The sequence below is a fragment of the Trypanosoma cruzi genome, genomic scaffold, assembly GCF_000209065.1.
Source record: "Trypanosoma cruzi strain CL Brener 1047053516883 genomic scaffold, whole genome shotgun sequence".
Taxonomy (NCBI): domain Eukaryota; phylum Euglenozoa; class Kinetoplastea; order Trypanosomatida; family Trypanosomatidae; genus Trypanosoma; species Trypanosoma cruzi.
Window position 1 is genome coordinate 40,255 of NW_001849320.1, and position 17,806 is coordinate 58,060.

The 17,806-nt window shown below is 56.1% G+C and overlaps 7 protein-coding genes across 7 annotated transcripts, besides 14 other annotated features; all 7 read left to right on the forward strand.

Annotated features, from left to right (window-relative positions):
* Window positions 1–4,847: a sequence feature (areas not merged during assembly with more than two copies in the genome that could not be assigned to a particular haplotype).
* Window positions 4,848–4,865: a sequence feature (haploid, Esmeraldo-like haplotype).
* Window positions 4,866–5,835: a sequence feature (heterozygous, Esmeraldo-like haplotype).
* On the forward strand, window positions 5,141–5,761 carry Tc00.1047053510807.10 (mucin TcMUCII, putative; the record flags this gene model as incomplete). Its single annotated transcript, XM_803891.1, has 1 exon — window positions 5,141–5,761. One exon carries the CDS (start codon window positions 5,141–5,143, stop codon window positions 5,759–5,761), a length of 621 nt encoding a protein of 206 aa, XP_808984.1.
* Window positions 5,541–5,601: a microsatellite.
* Window positions 5,836–6,025: a sequence feature (haploid, Esmeraldo-like haplotype).
* Window positions 6,026–7,793: a sequence feature (areas not merged during assembly with more than two copies in the genome that could not be assigned to a particular haplotype).
* Window positions 6,508–6,975, forward strand: Tc00.1047053510807.20 (uncharacterized protein; the record flags this gene model as incomplete). Its single annotated transcript, XM_803892.1, has 1 exon — window positions 6,508–6,975. One exon carries the CDS (start codon window positions 6,508–6,510, stop codon window positions 6,973–6,975), a length of 468 nt encoding a protein of 155 aa, XP_808985.1.
* Tc00.1047053510807.30 (uncharacterized protein) lies at window positions 7,031–7,591 on the forward strand (the record flags this gene model as incomplete). The annotated part of the gene is made up of 1 exon (XM_803893.1): window positions 7,031–7,591. One exon carries the CDS (start codon window positions 7,031–7,033, stop codon window positions 7,589–7,591), a length of 561 nt encoding a protein of 186 aa, XP_808986.1.
* Window positions 7,794–9,062: a sequence feature (heterozygous, non-Esmeraldo-like haplotype).
* Tc00.1047053510807.40 (mucin TcMUCII, putative) lies at window positions 8,245–8,892 on the forward strand (the record flags this gene model as incomplete). The annotated part of the gene is made up of 1 exon (XM_803894.1): window positions 8,245–8,892. The coding sequence occupies one exon, from the start codon at window positions 8,245–8,247 to the stop codon at window positions 8,890–8,892; it is 648 nt and encodes a 215-aa protein (XP_808987.1).
* Window positions 8,673–8,780: a microsatellite.
* Window positions 9,063–10,429: a sequence feature (areas not merged during assembly with more than two copies in the genome that could not be assigned to a particular haplotype).
* Window positions 9,104–9,164: a sequence feature (T-rich).
* On the forward strand, window positions 9,360–10,643 carry Tc00.1047053510807.50 (mucin-associated surface protein (MASP), putative; the record flags this gene model as incomplete). The annotated part of the gene is made up of 1 exon (XM_803895.1): window positions 9,360–10,643. One exon carries the CDS (start codon window positions 9,360–9,362, stop codon window positions 10,641–10,643), a length of 1,284 nt encoding a protein of 427 aa, XP_808988.1.
* Window positions 10,430–11,215: a sequence feature (heterozygous, Esmeraldo-like haplotype).
* Window positions 11,216–17,806: a sequence feature (areas not merged during assembly with more than two copies in the genome that could not be assigned to a particular haplotype).
* Window positions 12,683–12,706: a microsatellite.
* Window positions 12,706–12,727: a microsatellite.
* Window positions 14,272–14,571, forward strand: Tc00.1047053510807.55 (mucin TcMUCII, putative; the record flags this gene model as incomplete). Its single annotated transcript, XM_803897.1, has 1 exon — window positions 14,272–14,571. One exon carries the CDS (start codon window positions 14,272–14,274, stop codon window positions 14,569–14,571), a length of 300 nt encoding a protein of 99 aa, XP_808990.1.
* On the forward strand, window positions 15,164–15,787 carry Tc00.1047053510807.60 (uncharacterized protein; the record flags this gene model as incomplete). The annotated part of the gene is made up of 1 exon (XM_803896.1): window positions 15,164–15,787. The coding sequence occupies one exon, from the start codon at window positions 15,164–15,166 to the stop codon at window positions 15,785–15,787; it is 624 nt and encodes a 207-aa protein (XP_808989.1).

Sequence of the window (17,806 nt, forward strand, 5' to 3'; positions counted from 1 at the left end):
GCAGGGTTTTTGTCTGTGCTGGATACGATGGTCACTCAGCCTTTCCATGGCCGGGAGCAGTGCACGGGACTCCGTCGTGCGGCTGCATGGGCGTGTGCCACCGTTGGTACTGACCTTCTCTATTATCTCCGAGGAATGCGGGGATGAGAGCAGTATGCCAATCCCGGCTGACTTGGGAATGCCGACACCGCTATTCTTCGTAAGTATCCACGGTCCCCAGCGATGACGTTGCACCTTGTCGCGGCGTTGGGCTTTGGTTGCGTATAGGAACTCCGCAGCAGGGCGTTGCTGCGAGCACGACGGAGACCAAGGCGACTTCACCCCTCGAGAAGGTTCCACGCCATGCCCGGTGCGGGGAGGTGAGGCGGTCTGCCTGCAGACTGTCGGACAGAACTGCACGACCGTTTCGCAGCGGTCACTCCGTTGATATCGCCCGTGGCAGTGACGTTCACAAGAACCCTGCCCGAGGAGGATGGCTTCATCAATATTTGGCAGCTCAACATTGCAGGCCTCTCGTCCGTGAAAAATATTGCATTTGCTGCGCGATTGGAGCAGCGTCCACCTGACATCATTCTTCTCCAGGAAACAAGTAACCGTGGTGGCGTGGCGACGAAATTATGTGGCTATAATGACTGCCTTCAGGCCGCACTGGGCGCGGTGGTGGCGCTGCCGTTCTGGTGCGCCACTCTCTACCGTGCGAGCGCCTGTCGCTCCCTGGCACTGACCTCCTGGAGACCATTGCTGTCCGTGTATTTCCGCCGGGCCGTCGCAGCATTTGCGTGGCGAATCTCTACAACCCTCCCACAGCAATTGGTCAATAATCCGCATTTATCAATATCGTTTGCCGCTTGTGCCCGAAGAGATTATCGCGGGTGATCTGAATTTGCATCGTGAACTCTGGGACAGTCATATACACCATCAAGGACTGGAGGCGATAATTTCGCCGCTGTTCTAATCGATATGGATTTTGGGCTGGCAAATTACCCGACACAGGCAACACGGATCACACATCGTAATGCCTCGTCCCCTGACGTGACTGCGTATTGCGCCCTACGCATCTCCCACTGGACATTCGCCCCTTACATGGACTCGGACCACTGCTGAATATCTTACTTGGTAGAGATGGACGATGGCACTCCACGACTAGCAAACACGCTGCCTTGACGGAAGAAAGCCACCTTTGCCCTGCGTAAAGCGGATTGGCATGCTTTTACATCGTTGTGTGAAACCCTCCTTGCCACCGCGTCCACATGGTTGGATCCTCGCGGAGGCATCTTACGAGCAGCTGAGCGCCATATCCCGCGCGGCAGCCGTGACAGCTCCAAAAAGACATGGACACACGAAATGGAACAGGCCGAGTCCGCCGCCGAAGCAGCACACGAAGCACACACATTGCCTCACCTGGAGACAGCCTACTTTGAGTCGAATGTACCCGAAAAAAGGAGGAGCGAAATCAAGCCTTGCGCCGTTGCTCCGCTGTGTTTCTGGAAGCCCGCGCGAAAAGACTTGGAGCCTCACCCAGCCCGAGGTGGCGATATCTTCACGGCGTGGCGGCGCCGCATCCTCATCCTCTGGAATCGGTTGTGCTCCGCACTGAACTTGGCCGCGTATGCGCCCTGCCTCGGCAACAGGCAAATCTGCATGTCCGTCATTTTGTGCGGTTTCACGTGCCATACGGCCTTATACTGCTGCTGCTGCTCGCTGCACTCCTTTGGTTCCTGGTGGCTGGGAAATGGATCGGCCTTTCCCGCCGTATGTACTTGACGTGACCATCCGCGACTCTTTGCTTGGCTCAGCCCCTGGCCCCGACGACATGTTGAATGAATTCCTGCACCGTCTCGTGCCCGTTGCGCGTGGCACACTTAGAACGATGATCCACAACTCCTTCGCAAACGGCAGCCTCCCTGGCTCCTGGAAAATGGGAGACGCTATTCCTATCCCCGGGCCTGGGAAGGATTCATGCCGCCCAGAGAGCTACAGAACTATCACGATACTCTCTGTTTTACTAAAGTTAGCCGAAGGAATGACTCACCGCCGTCTGTCAGCGTTATTGCCGCACCACCCACGTCAATTTCGGATTTGCACCTCCGCGTTCTACGTCGGACGTGGTGGCACTTGTTATCGACAAATTACTCGTGGACTGAATGAGTTTGGCATTGTGGAGCATGAGCGCCCTGGAGACGACGCCCCCACACGACGCCCTCGTCGCCATCGCTCGTGGTCTCGATTGATTTTCCGACTGCGTTCGACACCACTGACCATGGGAAGTTATTCTGCATGCTTGACAGACTTCCGCGCCTTGGCCTCGAACCAAACGCTGGCTGCACAACTACCTGCGGGGCCGCTATGTTGGGGTATGCACTTGTGAACAGCACTCCCGGAAGCAACTCGCCTCAGCTGGAGCACCGCAAGGCGGCGTCCCGGGACCCCAACTCTCCCTCTACTGTGTGGATGATCTGCTGCGCCGCCTGGGCAGCATCTATTCTGCCTCCGCATTCATGTAAGCTGACGAACACACGCTTGTTGCCTTGTGTGCAGACATCCATGCCTGTGCTGCGGCAATGCGACCGCTCTTGTCTCTTGTGGCCACATGGGCTGCCGAGCACTGCCTAAAAATCAACGTCGCTAAGAGCGAAGCTGCTCTATTCCACATCTCTTCACACACACACGATCTGACGAGGACATGGTCGATCTCCATCTTGTTAGCGGGAACCTGCGTATTCAGTCACGCCCAGTGCGCTTACTGGGCACCACGCTCGATCAACTTCTCAATTCTGTTACGCATGCTTCCACCGCTGCAAAGAGGACCATGCCACGCCGCTATCAGCTGCGTCTGGTCGCAGAGGCGGACGCGTCCCATCACACCATGCGATCCTTTTTGATTGGATACGTTCATAGTGTGCTATTTCATAGTGGCGAGGCAATTGTCCCGTGACTCGCCCCCACTCACCTCCATAATATGGAAGTACGGTACCGCGACGGTAGCAAAACATTCTTTGCCTGAGCGCATCTACGGAAGACACATCTGTCTATTTGGAGGCCAATATTCTTCCGCTCCGGAAGGTACTCTGGCGTCGTGCACTCACACAATACGAACGCTATATACGCCTCCATGATCACGAGGATTTGTGTTCCCTTATCTACTCGGAACCTATGCCGCCGTCCATGCATGGGAAAGCGCCGACATCAATCCGCCTCCGAGAGATGCTGTTATTAATGGATTGCTACGCGTCTGTGACATTATTGGGACAACCCACAACCACATTCGCGCGCCTCTTGCCCAACATCGAGTTTTTCCTGGGACACTGTGATCTGCAACGACGTGAGATTTTATCAGCCACTGTTTGCCGAAGACGCCTCTGACGATGTCAGGCGCACGGCTTTTTATTCTACTCACTCCTCTTTGGGGGATTGTGATTTTGAATTGTGGACGGACGGTCCTTCGTCTCTCGCTGCACTCGCATCCCGATCCGCTGCGCTATTATATGACTCCACCACGACAAATGATCTCCCTGTGGAGGTACATCGTGCAGCAGCTGGCAGCCTCGCATGCTCATATAGGGCAGACTGCCTTGCGATCGAAAATGTTTTTAGACATCTCATACCTCCTTGTCTGGGAACATCCCAATCGCCCACACGAATGCTGGAGGAAACGGACTCCCTCTCGGCAATGGAGGCACCCCGCGTTGCCCACCGACCGTGCGAGACCGCGTTACTGAGTAAATTTGGATTATGCTGCTTTCCTTGGTGAAGCGAGGTCACCCTGTGGATTTTATATTTTCCCCTCACACTGCGGTATTCCACGCGGTGAGACCGCTGACAAACAAGCCACGATTGCACGATTCCTCTCGCAGGACTGCGTCACTGCCTGGCACGTGGACTTCCTCACTGCAGTGAAGCGACGGCACTGGAAGGATGCCCAGGAGGAAAAGGAAGGCGCGCACACCGCGTGACAGGCGCCCGTCGGAGTGGCGGAACTCTATTCCTGGTGTTGTCCCGGACATCGGTCCCCGAGTGGCGGCACTGCGCACAGGCGCGATGCGACTCCTGCCCACTCTTCGACAGGCCTGCACGTGCCCTGCGGATCACAAGGAACCCTCTGTGTCGGTGGTGCCGTCCCTCCCTGACTGCGGTGACCGGCCCGCCTCTGCCTCCGCCGGAACCTCTTCCCGACGTGAGCACCGCGACTCCTTGTCGACCAGCGAGCGGCGGATTGACGTCCTCCTGCCCAACCTGCGGCAGAGTGCGCTTGTCCGTCCACAGTATGAGGGCACATGCCGGACGTGCTCAGCCTGGCGTTATAATAGTTTGCGAGGGCCTCCCATGCGGATGCCACAATGGCGCCACCGTCTTCCTAACAGGCGCCTCGCGCGCAGGTCGCCACCGAAGTTGCCAAGCATGCCAGCAGGCAAGACACGCAGAAAGCACAAACGCGGGTACTCGAGATGGACCAGGCTCTTCCGCCACCGCCTCATCACGGACGCCACGGGCTGCTGATCCCCGACGGACCACGGGAGACTCCGCCTCATCCACTGCGGGAATGCCCTCGTCGTTGGGAACTGGGACTCCGACTGTGTGTGACTGCCCCAGCCCGCACGACGGAATAATTGCCACTTTTGTACGGACGGCCCTTGCGCTACTCACTCGTTATTGTAGCAGCATACAACCAAAACAAGATAACAAGCTGCTTTGTGATGAATATTGGCTGCACTTCCCGTGGACCAACAATCCGCGTGGTGTGCCGGGATCTCCTTTTGTATTGTTACTATGCTTTTGTGCTGCTGTGTACGCTGCACCTTCTTGTGTGTGTGCGCACCCTCCGTGAGGGGTGCCGACACGACGGGCCGCTCTCGCCGCATGTGCATGCGGTGGAGCCTTGTGTGCCGCTCCTGTTTGCTTCTCCCTCTTCCATCTGTGTGTTGGTGTTGCGGCAGGGCTGTGTGTGTGTGTGCCTGCTGCCGTGGATTGGAGTGTGTGTCGTGCGTGGTGTGCGGCGTACGGTGCATGCCTGGCTGCTGCCCTCTCCTCATGTGGTGTGCCCTCTGCGTGTGTCTGCTGCACCTCTCGTCTCCCCTGTTGCTCTCCATGTCCCTCACTGTGCAGGTCAGCTCCACACCACTGAACGACCACACTCACGACGATGATGACGTGCCGTCTGCTGTGCGCCCTGTTGGTGCTTGCCCTGTGCTGCTGCTGCCCGTCCGTCTTCGCTGCAGCGAAAGCTGTCGCTTCTTCCCAGACAACCAGAACACCGACATCAATTAATCCTGGAGCTAATGGAAGCGCCCCCAGTCAATCGACCCCTGCAACAGGGGGAGCATCAAAGGGGACCGCCGGTCAGCCAGGATCGTCAAGTACGGGTTCCGTTCCGGATCAGGGAAACGTTGACGGAGAAGGACCAGGTGTGACCGCTGGGGAAGCGCACTCAAATGTCGTGACCAATAATTTACAGGCAGAAGGCAAGGACGGTAGGACAGGAAGACAAAGTGGCAATAATACATCCGCAGATAAAGCAGCTCGTGAGGCCAAAGATGCTGCCGCGACGACCACAACGACAACGACGACTACAACACAGGCCCCAACAACGGCGACCACTACAACACATGCACCAAGTACTACGACTACAGAGGCGCCAGCTGTGTCGACCACCCGCGCACCGTCACGTCTTCGCGAAATCGACGGCAGCCTCAGCAGCTCTGCGTGGGTGTGTGCCCCGCTGGTGCTCGCCACATCCGCGCTGGCGTACACCGCTGTGGGCTGAAGAGGTGTGTGCGGGCTGTGCGTGCCAGCACTCAACCGCGGGGATTTGTGCGCGTGTGTTGTGTTTCACTGTATAAAATAAGAGAAAATAATGATCTTTTTTTGCTTCACTTGCTTCTGCTGCCGTGCTGTGTGCTCCGCGTTGTGCCCCGCATCCGTCACGTTGAACGCATCGCGGACACACTCATATGCATGCGCACTGGAGCCCTGGGTTTGTTTTTCTTTTTTAATTTTTCTTTTTTAATTATTGCTTTTTATTGCTTTTAAGCTTGTGGTTTGCGGTGCGGTGTGCGAGCTCTGCAATCGTACTGACTCCATCTGACTCGTGGTGTGTGCGCTGCTGCTGGGGTGCTGCCATTTGTTGCTGTGCGTGGTGTAGCGGCCGTGTCTATCTTTCTGCTTTTCACTCTGTTGACGTGGAGTTACTTTTGGTGAAGGCTACACACAAGTGACAGGAGTGATGGCGATGATGACTGGCCGTGTGCTGCTGGTGTGTGCCCTCTGCGTGCTGTGGTGGCGATAGCGGTACGTGTGAGTATTAGCTCCTGCTGTGACGTGCTCAGCTGCGGAGGGAGTGCGCGATGGATGGCAGCAGAAGGACAGGGAGGCAGGGCGAATGCGTCCGCCGTGGAGGAGTGTGTGCGTAATTGGATGGCCGTCGTCGTTGGAGGCGCCAAGGGATTGCCGTTGCTGCTGACACCGCTGAGGATAAGGGTGTGTGCTGCAATCCAATGAACACTCAACGAGATGCGTCACCAGCCGCGTAGATCGCCTGCCGTTAGAACGAGGAGAAGACAAGGCGGAGCGCCACCAGCGGCACCGGCAGTATGTGGAGGATCAGCGGGATGGCGTTATTTGCCGCCCGAAATGAAAACGAATGTGTCGGAGTCACACGACGCATTGAGTGGTGCTGGACAGCGGGAGGAGTCAACTGTGAATGGTTCAAAAGGCAAGGCTCAGATGCTGATGGCTCCTGTCACTGTGGGGCGCCTGGAACTCGTGCCCCAAAAGGAGCGAGCATTGCCCTCTTCGGATGGCAGTCGCGCCACCGGCAGTCGGGAAAACGAATCCGCTCAGGATGAAAAGTTGAAAGTCGCTGAGTCATCGGGGGCGGTGGGACAGAGGGAGGAGCCCAGCCCCCAACACAGCCTGCCATTGGGGGGCGAAAAGGATCACAACCAACAAAACCAGCCGCAGTACCGGGCGAACAAATAAGACAAACAGCAGGGGCAGGAACCGCCGCAAGGGGCAGAAGGGTCTGACAGCCGACATGAAGTTTCATTGCCAGGGAATGGCTAAGGTAGCGCCAAAACACGATGCGGGTTCAAACACAACTTTTGCACAGGTACCGGATGATGCACCACAAGGAGAATCGGGAGGAGAAGTTGCAGTAGAAGCAGCTGGTGGAGATGAGGCAGAAAGGAAGGAAGTTGCAGCACACCAAGACACCGTGCAGCATGCACCATCTCCCATTCACGAGAGGTCATCGCAGTCATCGTCTTTTTCAAATGGCGGCTTTGCTGCATTAGATTGGAAAGAGGAATGCACCGTGCAGGAGATTTTCAAACAGCCTCCACTTTCTGACGCTGCAGAGAAAACAGAAACGTACCGGCGTGAGGACAAAGCGCCTGCTGCCGAGGCTGACAACTGCACCGCATTTCTTCCAGCTGCAGAGTTTAACGCCGCCGCCAGCACCACCACGACCAATCATAATGCGAGCCACCTGAACGGAGAGGACGCCGGACCCTCCACAGAAGAAGTGGAGAAGAAGAATGCAACAACAAAACCGAAGGCACATCAGCCGGCAAAGTTACCCCGCAGCCCACAGTGAGGGGTTCAAGAGGGACATCGCCACCGCCACTAACAACATAAACACAGCTTCGCATGGCGGCAGTGACAGCAGCACCGTAGTCTCCCACACCACCTCCCTTTTTTGTTTCTTGTTGCGCGTGCAGCAGCTCCTGTTGCGGTGGTGGCCGGGCCTGCATGAAATTGAGTGCGATGAATGTGGACGAAGGCCCACTGCAACTGAACTGCTTGTGGTGAATATTGGCTGCACTTCCCGTGGAACAACAATCCGCGTGGTGTGCCGGGATCTCCTTTTTGTATTGTTACTTTGCTTTTGTGTTGCTGTGTGCGCTGCACCTTATTGTGTGTGCGCACCCTCCGTGAGGGGTGCCGACACGACGGACCGCTCTCGCCGCATGTACATGCGATGGAGCCTTGTGTGCCGCTCCTGTTTTCTTCTCCCTCTTCCATCTGTGTGTTGGTGTTGCGGCAGGGCTGTGTGTGTGTGTGCCTGCTGCCGTGGATTGGAGTGTGTGTCGTGCGTGGTGTGCGGCGTACGGTGCATGCCTGGCTGCTGCCCTCTCCTCATGTGGTGTGCCCTCTGTGTGTGTCTGCCGCACCTCTCGTCTCCCCTGTTGCTCTCCATTTCCCTCACTGTGCAGATCAGCTCCACACCACTGAACGACCACACTCACGATGATGATGACGTGCCGTCTGCTGTGCGCCCTGTTGGTGCTTGCCCTGTGCTGCTGCCCGTCCGTGTGCGTGACAGAGACCCAGTTGAAGGATAATGAAAATCGTGCTCAAGAAAAAGAGAGCGGCATACAGCCTCCTCCACCAAAGCCACCAACTGCTATGTCGGTTGATACTCACGATAGCGTCGGTAGTCATTCTTCCACTGCAAAAGTTGTAACAGTTAAGGGGGCCGCTCAGGCAGGGTCGCCAGGCTTGGGTTCCTCTGCGGAAGTGGGAATGCTTGACAGAGATGAAACACGTTTGTCTGCTTTGGAACGACAACCAGATGACGAAAAAAATACGGTACAGGCAGAGGGTACGAAGGAGCAACAAAGTCGCACGAGTACATCCTCAGAACAAAAAAATATGGAGTCTGAAGCTTTTGCTCAGACAACGACCACGACGACAAAGCCACCAACCACGACCACGACCACCACCACTACAACAGAGGCACCAAGTACTACGACTACAGAGGCGCCAGCCACTACTACGACCACCAGCGCACCGTCACGTCTTCGCGAAATGGACGGCAGCCTCAGCAGCTCTGCGTGGGTCTGTGCCCCGCTGGTGCTCGCCGCATCCGCGCTGGCGTACACCGCTGTGGGTTGAAGAGGTGTGTGCGGGCTGTGCGTGTCAGCACTTAACCGCGGGGATTTGTGCGCGTGCGTTGTTGTCCGATTTACTAAATAAGAGAAAATAATGATCTTGTTTTGCTTCACTTGCTTCCGCTGCCGTGCTGTGTGCTCCGCGTTGTGCCCCGCATCCGTCACGTTGAACGCATCGCGGAGACACTCACAAGCATGCGCACTGGAGCCCTGGGTTTGTTTTTCTTTTCTTTTTTTTAATTATTGCTTTTTAATTGTTGTTTTTTATTGCTTTTTAAACTTGTGGTTTGCGGTGCGGTGTGCGAGCTCTGCAATCGTACTGATTCCATCTGTCTCGTGGTGTGTGCGCTGCTGCTGGGGTGCTGCCATTTGTTGCTGTGCGTGGTGTAGCGGCCGTGTCTATTTTTTTGCTTCCCTCTCTGTTGACGTGGTGTTACTTTTGCTGAAGGCCACAGGCAAGTGACAGGAGTGATGGCGATGATGATGACTGGCCGTGTGCTGCTGGTGTGTGCCCTCTGCGTGCTGTGGTGCGGGTTTTCTTTGGTGTCGGCAGATTCCGGGGATGATCGTGAGAATTCCGGCCAAGGTGTTGTTGGGAGTGTTGGTCAACCTTCCCCAGTTGGGGGTCATGGTGATAATGGAGTTGGCACTGATGGAAGCTCTGTGAGCGGTGGAAGTCACTTGCCGGGTTCTGCTCCTACGGGTGGCAAACCTTCACTTCCCGGTGTTGGTGATGGTGTGGGTTTAACTGAATCTAAGGATGCCTTAACTCTTGCAAAAGAGGGGCATGAAGTCGTACGGGATCAGCATGAATTAGTGCCTCAAGTTTCGCACCACACTGATGCGGGAGCAGGAGGGAAAAGCGATCTCAGTGCGCCAGAACAGTCGCCCAACGCAAAAACAGAATTAGAAAATGGTGGTGGTGTTTGTGGTGATGATGCTGCAACTGCGGAGGGTGAAGTAATAACAACCGTGAATGAAGAACAATTGGGCGGATCTTCCACGAGCGACAGCCATCCACCAGCAGCAGACCGAGGGGCGAAGGAGCAGGAAGGCACAGTGGAACAAGCAGCATCAACAGCGGCACTGACGCCAGTGGTGGGGCGAGAAACAACACCTAAAGGGGACACCGAAGAGGACTCACCGGAGGATAAAGCCGCAACTGGCGCAGGTGTCACACAAGATATACCAGCTGTCAGTCAACAACAAACAAATTCTTCATCCACTTCTACAACTGGAAATGGTCCGACTTCTACTCTAGGAAAAGGGCGCGCTGCGGAGGACATTTCCAACAATAACGAACGATCCGGTAAAGCACTACTGCAAGAAGGAGCGGAACATGAAACTGTTGCTGGCAGCCAATCGCAAGCAATACCAGCAGCCACCGCCCGTAACACACTTGGCACAACCGTTTCTGGCGGCAGCGACAACAGCACCACGATAACTACAGCCGTGCGGTCTGACACTGGCACAAAAGGCACTCCAACCAGCAATCATCCGAACCGACAATCCATTGAAGGCGCCACGTCACCCGGCACGAATTCCGATGGTGAAGCTGCATCAGCCAAAAACTATGATACGGTACCTCAGAGTGCAGGATCCACAGCAGCGCCAACCACAAACAACAAAAAAAATGACGCAGCTTCTCATGGCGACAGTGACGGCAGCACCGCGGTCTCCCACACCACCTCCCCTCTTTCGCTTCTTCTTGTTGTTGTTGCGTGTGCGGCTGCTGCTGCGGTGCTCACTACGTAAGAGTGAGGGAGAGAGAGCCGTGCACCGCCCGCACACACACTCGTCCTTCACTCTCTGTGTGTGTGTCCCCTTGCATGGACTCTCGCCCTCACCTCACCCCACGAAGCACACACAATAATGTGCCCATTGTATATATGCATGCACACCCATGCATGCCCGTTGGTGCTCTCTTTTGCACGACACGCACCGCTGCCGTCCTGCCTGGCTGCATGGGCGGAGCACCGTAACTGTTTCTGTTTTTTTTCCATTGCATTGAGTGGGCGACCTCTCTCTCTCTCCCTCTGTGTGTGTGTTTTGCTTTACGGGAGTAATGAGAGTGTGTGCGCTGGTCGTCCCACGCTTCGGCTTTTTGTTTTGTTTTTCATTTTTGATTTTGTGGTTGAGTGCACCCATTCTATTACACTTTTTATTTAATTATTGGCTTGCTTTGACGGTGGACGCCTAAATTGTTTGCTTTTTGTGCATTATTATACTGTTCCTTTATTGTTGAGAGAGTGCCAGCCTCTTGTATTCTTGTAGCGCCACTGAGTTTTTTTCTTTTACATACGCCATGCGTCATTTGATTCACGTTACTCTGCGGCCTGCATTGCTTTTGGTTCTGCTTGTGATGATGTTTGTGCTGTGATCAGTCGGCGGGTGTCTTGCTGTCAGTCTGACGTATCCTTCGTTTCTTGACGGTTTGTTGCGTACCGACGGTGCGTGGGCGTCTCTGGTGATAGTGGGGGCCGCATGTCTCAGAGCGCAGGATGCGTTGCAGGTGTGCGGCGTCGTTTGGAAGTACCGATGGGTGACCATCCGCATCCAGGCGTCATCAACGGACTGTGAGGGCAGCAGGAGGCACTGCGGCTTCTTTTGGCTTTGCACAAAGAGTTTATTGGACGGTGCGTTTGTTTTCAATCTTTGCAGCTTTTGTGGGGAAGGTGGGAGGCTGAGTGCATTAGGACTGAATTCATTTCGGTGGCTGCGTTCCGTTGACTTGCGGCCGGTCGTGGCACTCTTTTGGGGTTTGGCGGCTCGTCTCTTTTTTTTGCTTCCCACCGCAGCACGTGGAGGACACTGATCCGAGGAACTTTTGTTTGACTGCGTGTAGGCTGCTGCCGTGCGTGGTGCATGGACTATGTGATTGTGTGAGGAGGGGCATTGGAGTGACGACTACTTCTGTTTGGCGTGTCGCGGTGTGTCGGAATGATGTTCGGATGACATGTGGAGGGTGTTGTTTGTGATTTGTGTGTCTTCTCTGGTGGAGCCGACATGTGTGCGGGGATTGTGGCATTGCTGGCTGACAGTTCCACGTCACTTTTCGGCATTCCTGGATGTGCTGAGGAATGACGGCTGGTGACCAGCGTGTTGGTGCTGCTGGTGGGAATAAGTGCATGAGGAATAGGCCGTTTTCTCTTTTCCTGTGCTGGAGCCGATGAACTGACACGAGGGCACCGGCTGCAGGCTGCCTGCCAGCACGTGTGAGCAGCGGATGCATGCACACACCGACGCTCATCGCAAGAGCTTGTGCGATCACGGTGGCTTTTGTGGCGTGCTTTTGTGGGCGTCATTCCGTCGAAGAATGTGTGAAGCAAACGGCTGACTGCACACGAGGGAAATAAGTGCGTGCACTGTGCCGTGTTTCAGCGTCGATGGCAGAGCGGCATGAGGCCCGTGCTGGCAACTGAGATCTTTGCGTCGCGAGGGATGTCGGTGTTGATTTTGGATCGTCGGGGGTGAAGTGATTTTGCTGCTGCCCGTGTGTGTGGCCACTCCGGCGGAGGGCGGACACAACAGGGAGGGATGCAGGCGCTGCGTGTGTGTGCGTGTGCCATGCAACAACGTCACAACAAACATGCTGCGACTCGGTGACCCTCACATCGTTGTGGTCCTCACGAGCAGCGCAGGCACGGCCCACACCGATGCACTCAGTGGACGGAGTGAGGCATCTTTGAGGCGCTGCAGGGAGCAGGATGTGTTGACGCAGCCACGACGTGCATGGAGTGTCACGATGGCACAGCCGGCTGTGGCTGGTGGAATATTTACTTCTCGGATGCAACAGAGAGAGAGAGACAGAGAGAGAGCTGCTGCTGCTGCTGCTGCTGGCGTCGTTGCTGCCTCTTGTGGCCTCCCATGCCGATTATTGTCTGTCCGCTGATCATGGGTGGCATGCCTCCACTAGTGACGTCGTCTGCAGGCATTCCACAGCACCAGTGAAACACACATCACGTCGCATGCTTTGGCTGTGGATGTGGTGTCGTGAGTGCAGCCGGCATTATTTTGCCCGACTCCTTTTCACTGCTTTGCGACGAATGGATGCGTCGCCGCCCGAGTCATTCACTGCAGCTCCGTGTGCTGTGCTGCCAGCACAAGACTCTCCTGTTGTCTGACGCCTGGCTGAGAGTCAAGCACCACTGCGTTGGGACATGCAAGGATTTGGTCTGCCGTTCACGGTGTTGGGCACCGCTGTTTGGATGCGGCGGCCACACGAGCGGATGTATTGTGGCACAATCAAATGCGTGAAGTATGCGGAGCCACAGCGGCTGCAATAATATCAGCGGTGTGGCACCACGGAATCTGTGAGGGGGTGATGCATGATGAATCACAGTGGGCGGCATGCGAGGGAAGTGCACCGCGACGGAGCGTCATCCCGCCCTCAGCCTGCAGGGGAATGTACGCCCACAAAATATATGGTCGAGGCACCACCAAACACACATGCCCTTCCATGCAGCAATAAATAGGAGCGAAGGTGCGTTCTGGTGCGTGGGAGCCCACTCACATGTTTTTTATTTCCACCGCAATAAACGGTGAGGAATCAGGTGCCACAGCAACGAAGGGAAACACAAACATCTATTGCAGCACTTTACCAGCGAAAGGCAGGAACAACACACACTGAATTATTGGCTGCACCCACACAAAAAACATTCACCAGAGAAAACAATAAATAATTGCGCACCTTGCGGAAATCCTTGAAACACACGATCCAGGCATGAAGGTTTGTCCTCCGCAAAAAACCCAAACGAACAAAACATGTGCACACATCCGCCAACATCCAAACAGAAACAAAAATAAATGATTGCCTGCATTATTCCATTCCTTGCGCTTGTTTTTACGTGTGCGTCTGCTGCTGCAGTGGTGGCCGGCCTGCATGAAGTGGTCTGCGATGAATATGGACGAAGGCCCACTGCAAATGAACTGCTTGTGGTGAATATTGGCTGCACTTCCCGTGGACCAACAATCCGCGTGGTGTGCGGGGATCTCCTTTTTTACTGTTACTTTGCTTTTGTGTTGCTGTGTGCGCTGCACCTTCTTGTGTGTGTGCGCACCCTCCGTGAGGGGTGCCGACACGACGGACCGCTCTCGCCGCATGTGCATGCGATGGAGCCTTGTGTGCCGCTCCTGTTTGCTTCTCCCTCTTCCATCTGTGTGTTGGTGTTGCGGCAGGGCTGTGTGTGTGTGTGTGCCTGCTGCCGTGGATTGGAGTGTGTGTCGTGCGTGGTGTGCGGCGTACGGTGCATGCCTGGCTGCTGCCCTCTCCTCATGTGGTGTGCCCTCTGTGTGTGTCTGCCGCACCTCTCGTCTCCCCTGTTGCTCTCCATGCCCCTCACTGTGCAGATCAGCTCCACACCACTGAACGACCACACTCACGATGATGATGACGTGCCGTCTGCTGTGCGCCCTGTTGGTGCTTGCCCTGTGCTGCTGCCCGTCCGTGTGCGTTTCAGAGGAAGCTACCGCTCAGCCAGTGCCTGAAGGGTCTTCCAATACGACCACGACGACGACCACAACAAAGGCACCAAGCACTACGACTACTGAGGCGCCAACTACTACGACCACCCGCGCACCGTCACGTCTTCGCGAAATCGACGGCAGCCTCAGCAGCTCTGCGTGGGTGTGTGCCCCGCTGGTGCTCGCCGCATCCGTGCTGGCGTACACCACTCTGGACTGAAGAGGTGTGTGCGGGCTGTGCGTGCCAGCACTCAACCGCGGGATTTGTGCGCGTGTGTTGTGGTTCACTGTACTAAATAAGAGGAAATAATGATCTTGTTTTGCTTCACTTGCTTCTGCTGTCGTGCTGTGTGCTCCGCGCTGTGCCCCACATCCGTCACGTTGAACGCATCGCGGACACACTCACAAGCATGCGCACTGGAGCCCTGGGTTTGTTTTTCTTTTTAATTTCTGTTTTTTAATTATTGTTTTTTATTGCTTTTTAACTTGTGGTTTGCGGTGCGGTGTGCGAGCTCTGCAATCGTACTGATTCCATCTGTCTCGTGGTGTGTGCGCTGCTGCTGGGGTGCTGCCATTTGTTGCTGTGCGTGGTGTAGCGGTTGTGTCTCCCTTTGTTTGTCTCGTGCTATCGCAGGTTGGCTCCGCAGCGTTAGGCGACTCCACTGTTTGTGATGATGACTGGCCGTGTGCTCTGCGTCCTGTTGGCCCCTGCAGTGATGTGCAGCTGCTCGTGCGTGTGAGTGACGGCTGCTGCGACGGGGTGCGTGTGAGTGACGGCTGCTGCGACGGGGTGCGTGTGCTGCCCGCGGGTGATGGCTGCGGAAGGTGGACCCGTGGCCGGTGGCTCTGGACGAAGGGGGAATGTGAACTCTGAGGACAATAGCAATCAGGAAGACGAGGAGGGTGGAGGAAACACCGCGGGTGAGGACCCCAATCCCACCTCGGGAGGAGCACTCACTGCTCCGACGAGGCAGGACCAATCCAGAAGCGACCCACTGCGAAGTGGCACTTGCAATCCGTCCGGCACTGGCAGCGCGTCTGCTGCTCGGATGAGTGCAAATGGACCGGGGTCTTTGGGCGGAGGGCACGCTGCAGGCACAACATCCCCACGCTCCGACGCATCTCAGCAGGCAGCGGGTGGAGTGCATGCTGGTGGCGGGAGGACCTCCCAGGGCAGTCAGGCTTCGGAACAAACCGTCACGGGACAGTCACAGGTGCCAGGGACGGCGAAGGAGGCACAGCAGGGCGATGAAGGAGGAGAACCCGGAGCACAACACGAGGCCGACCAAACCACAAAAATGACTGTGGTGACCTCTTGCGCAAAAACAGCGGTGGAAGAGGAGAGCCGCCAGCGGGATCGCAAGATGCACCGCGTCTCTATAGTGGCGGGAATGCTCATTATTATTATTTTTCCCTGCTCTTACCGACATGTCTAGCCACACGATGTCATCAGGGTGCCGAGGAGGTGGTCGAGCAGCGACATGAGTTTTCTGCTATGAGGCAGCTGCCATTGGGAGAAGCTTTCGGTGCGAAGGTCCTTCTTGATGCCCAGCCGTTGGCGCACAGCCAGAGCGTCTGTACATTCCGGAAGCAGATGGTGCAGTGTTTTCTGCGGGCCAATTTTTGCGCTTGTGGAGGCTGGCTGATCCTGCGGTAGCAGTGATTGCCTCCTGGCACTGCTGCTGCGGTGCCGAGTAGCGTCTGGGTTTTGTGCGCGGCGATTTCTGTGCTGTGCGGTGCTTTTTTTGTGTGAGGAGGACCGTGTCGCAGCAATCGCGGTGGATGTCGGGAAGCGGTGGAGGGCGTTCCGGATGAAGGCACCGACAGTGACCGATGTGGTTCGTGTGTCCCACCAGTGTGGCGTCACAGTGCGGGCATTTCTTCTTTCGACGCTGTGTGGAGGGCCGTCTCTCCACAGGCGGTGCGTCGGCCTCCCTTGTCGTCGGGGGAACAGCTTCCGTCCCGCTGCGGTGGGATCGTCGTTAGAGCGCATGAGAGCAGACTGTTCCGGTGAGATGTTGCGGAAACGGCGTTGGTTCGTGCAGTCTCTCACAGTCCAGTACAGGCGACCCCAGAGCTCGGATTCCCCGCACCCTTCCCGTGCAGTGTGTATCCGTTCCTGTTGGTCGAGGGCCTCCTGAGTGATTAGGTGCTTGCCGCCTGGATCTGATGGCCTGGGGTCGCCAAGCAGGTAGTGGTGGGTGTCCTGATGCATGGTACTACGCCACTTGTTGGTGAGCTGGGTGTTAATGCATGACAGCAGGTCCGTGCGCTGTATGGGTGCTATTCCATGTTCCGTGTGTTGCCCGGTTGCCGTGGTTTGCGTCGCATGCTGATCTGCAGGCTCGTTAGCATGTACTCCGCAATGTTCGTAGCAAAAGTGCAGCTGCACGGACCAGCCGGCACGCATCAGTGACAAGAGACGCTGCCAGAGCCGATCCTCCGTCCAGTCGGTATGACTGAGCGGGCCCTTGGTGACGGCGGCTAGAAGGGAATGACTGTCTGTAACCACAAGCAGGGTTTTTGTGTCTGTGCTGGATACGATGGATACTCAGCCTTTCCATGGCCGGGAGCAGTGCGCGGGATTCCGTCGTGCGGCTGCATGGGCGTGTGCCACCGTTGGTACTGACATTCTCTATTATCTTCGAGGAACGCGGGGATGAGAGCAGTATGCCAATCCCGGCTGACGTGGGAATGTCAACACCGCTATTCTTCGTAATTACCCACGGTCCCCAGCGATGATGTTGCGCCTTGTCGCGGTGTTGGGGCTTTGGTTGCGTATAGGAACTCCGCAGCAGGGCGTTGCTGCGAGCACGACGGAGACCAAGGTGACTTCATTCCCCGAGAAGGTTCCACGCCATGCCCGGTGCGGGGAGGTGGGGCGGTCTGCCTGCAGACTGTCGGTCAGAACTGCACGACCGTTTCGCAGCGGTCACTCCGTTGATATCACCCGTGGCGGTGACGTTCGCAAGAACCCTGGCCCGAGGAGGATGGCTTCATCAATATTTGGCGGCTTAACATTGCAGGCCTCTCGTCCGTAAAAAGATTGCATTTGCGGCGCGATTGGAGCAGCGTCCACCTGACACCGTTCTTCTGCAGGAAATAAGTAACCGTGGTGACGTGGCGACGAAATTATGTGGCCATAATGACTACCTTCAGGCCTCACTGGGCGCGGTGGTGGTGTTGCTGTTCTGGTGCGCCACTCTCTACCGTGCGAGCGCCTGTCGCTCCCTGGCACTGACCTCCTGGAGACCATTGCTGTCCGTGTATTTCCGCCGGGTTGTCGCAGCATTTGCGTGGCGAATCTCTACAACCCTCCCACAGCAATTGGTCAATAATCCGCATTTATCAATATCGTTTGCCGCTTGTGCCCGAAGAGATTATCGCGGGCGACCTGAATTTACATCGTGAACTCTGAGACAGTCATATGTACCATCAAGGACTGGAGGCGATGA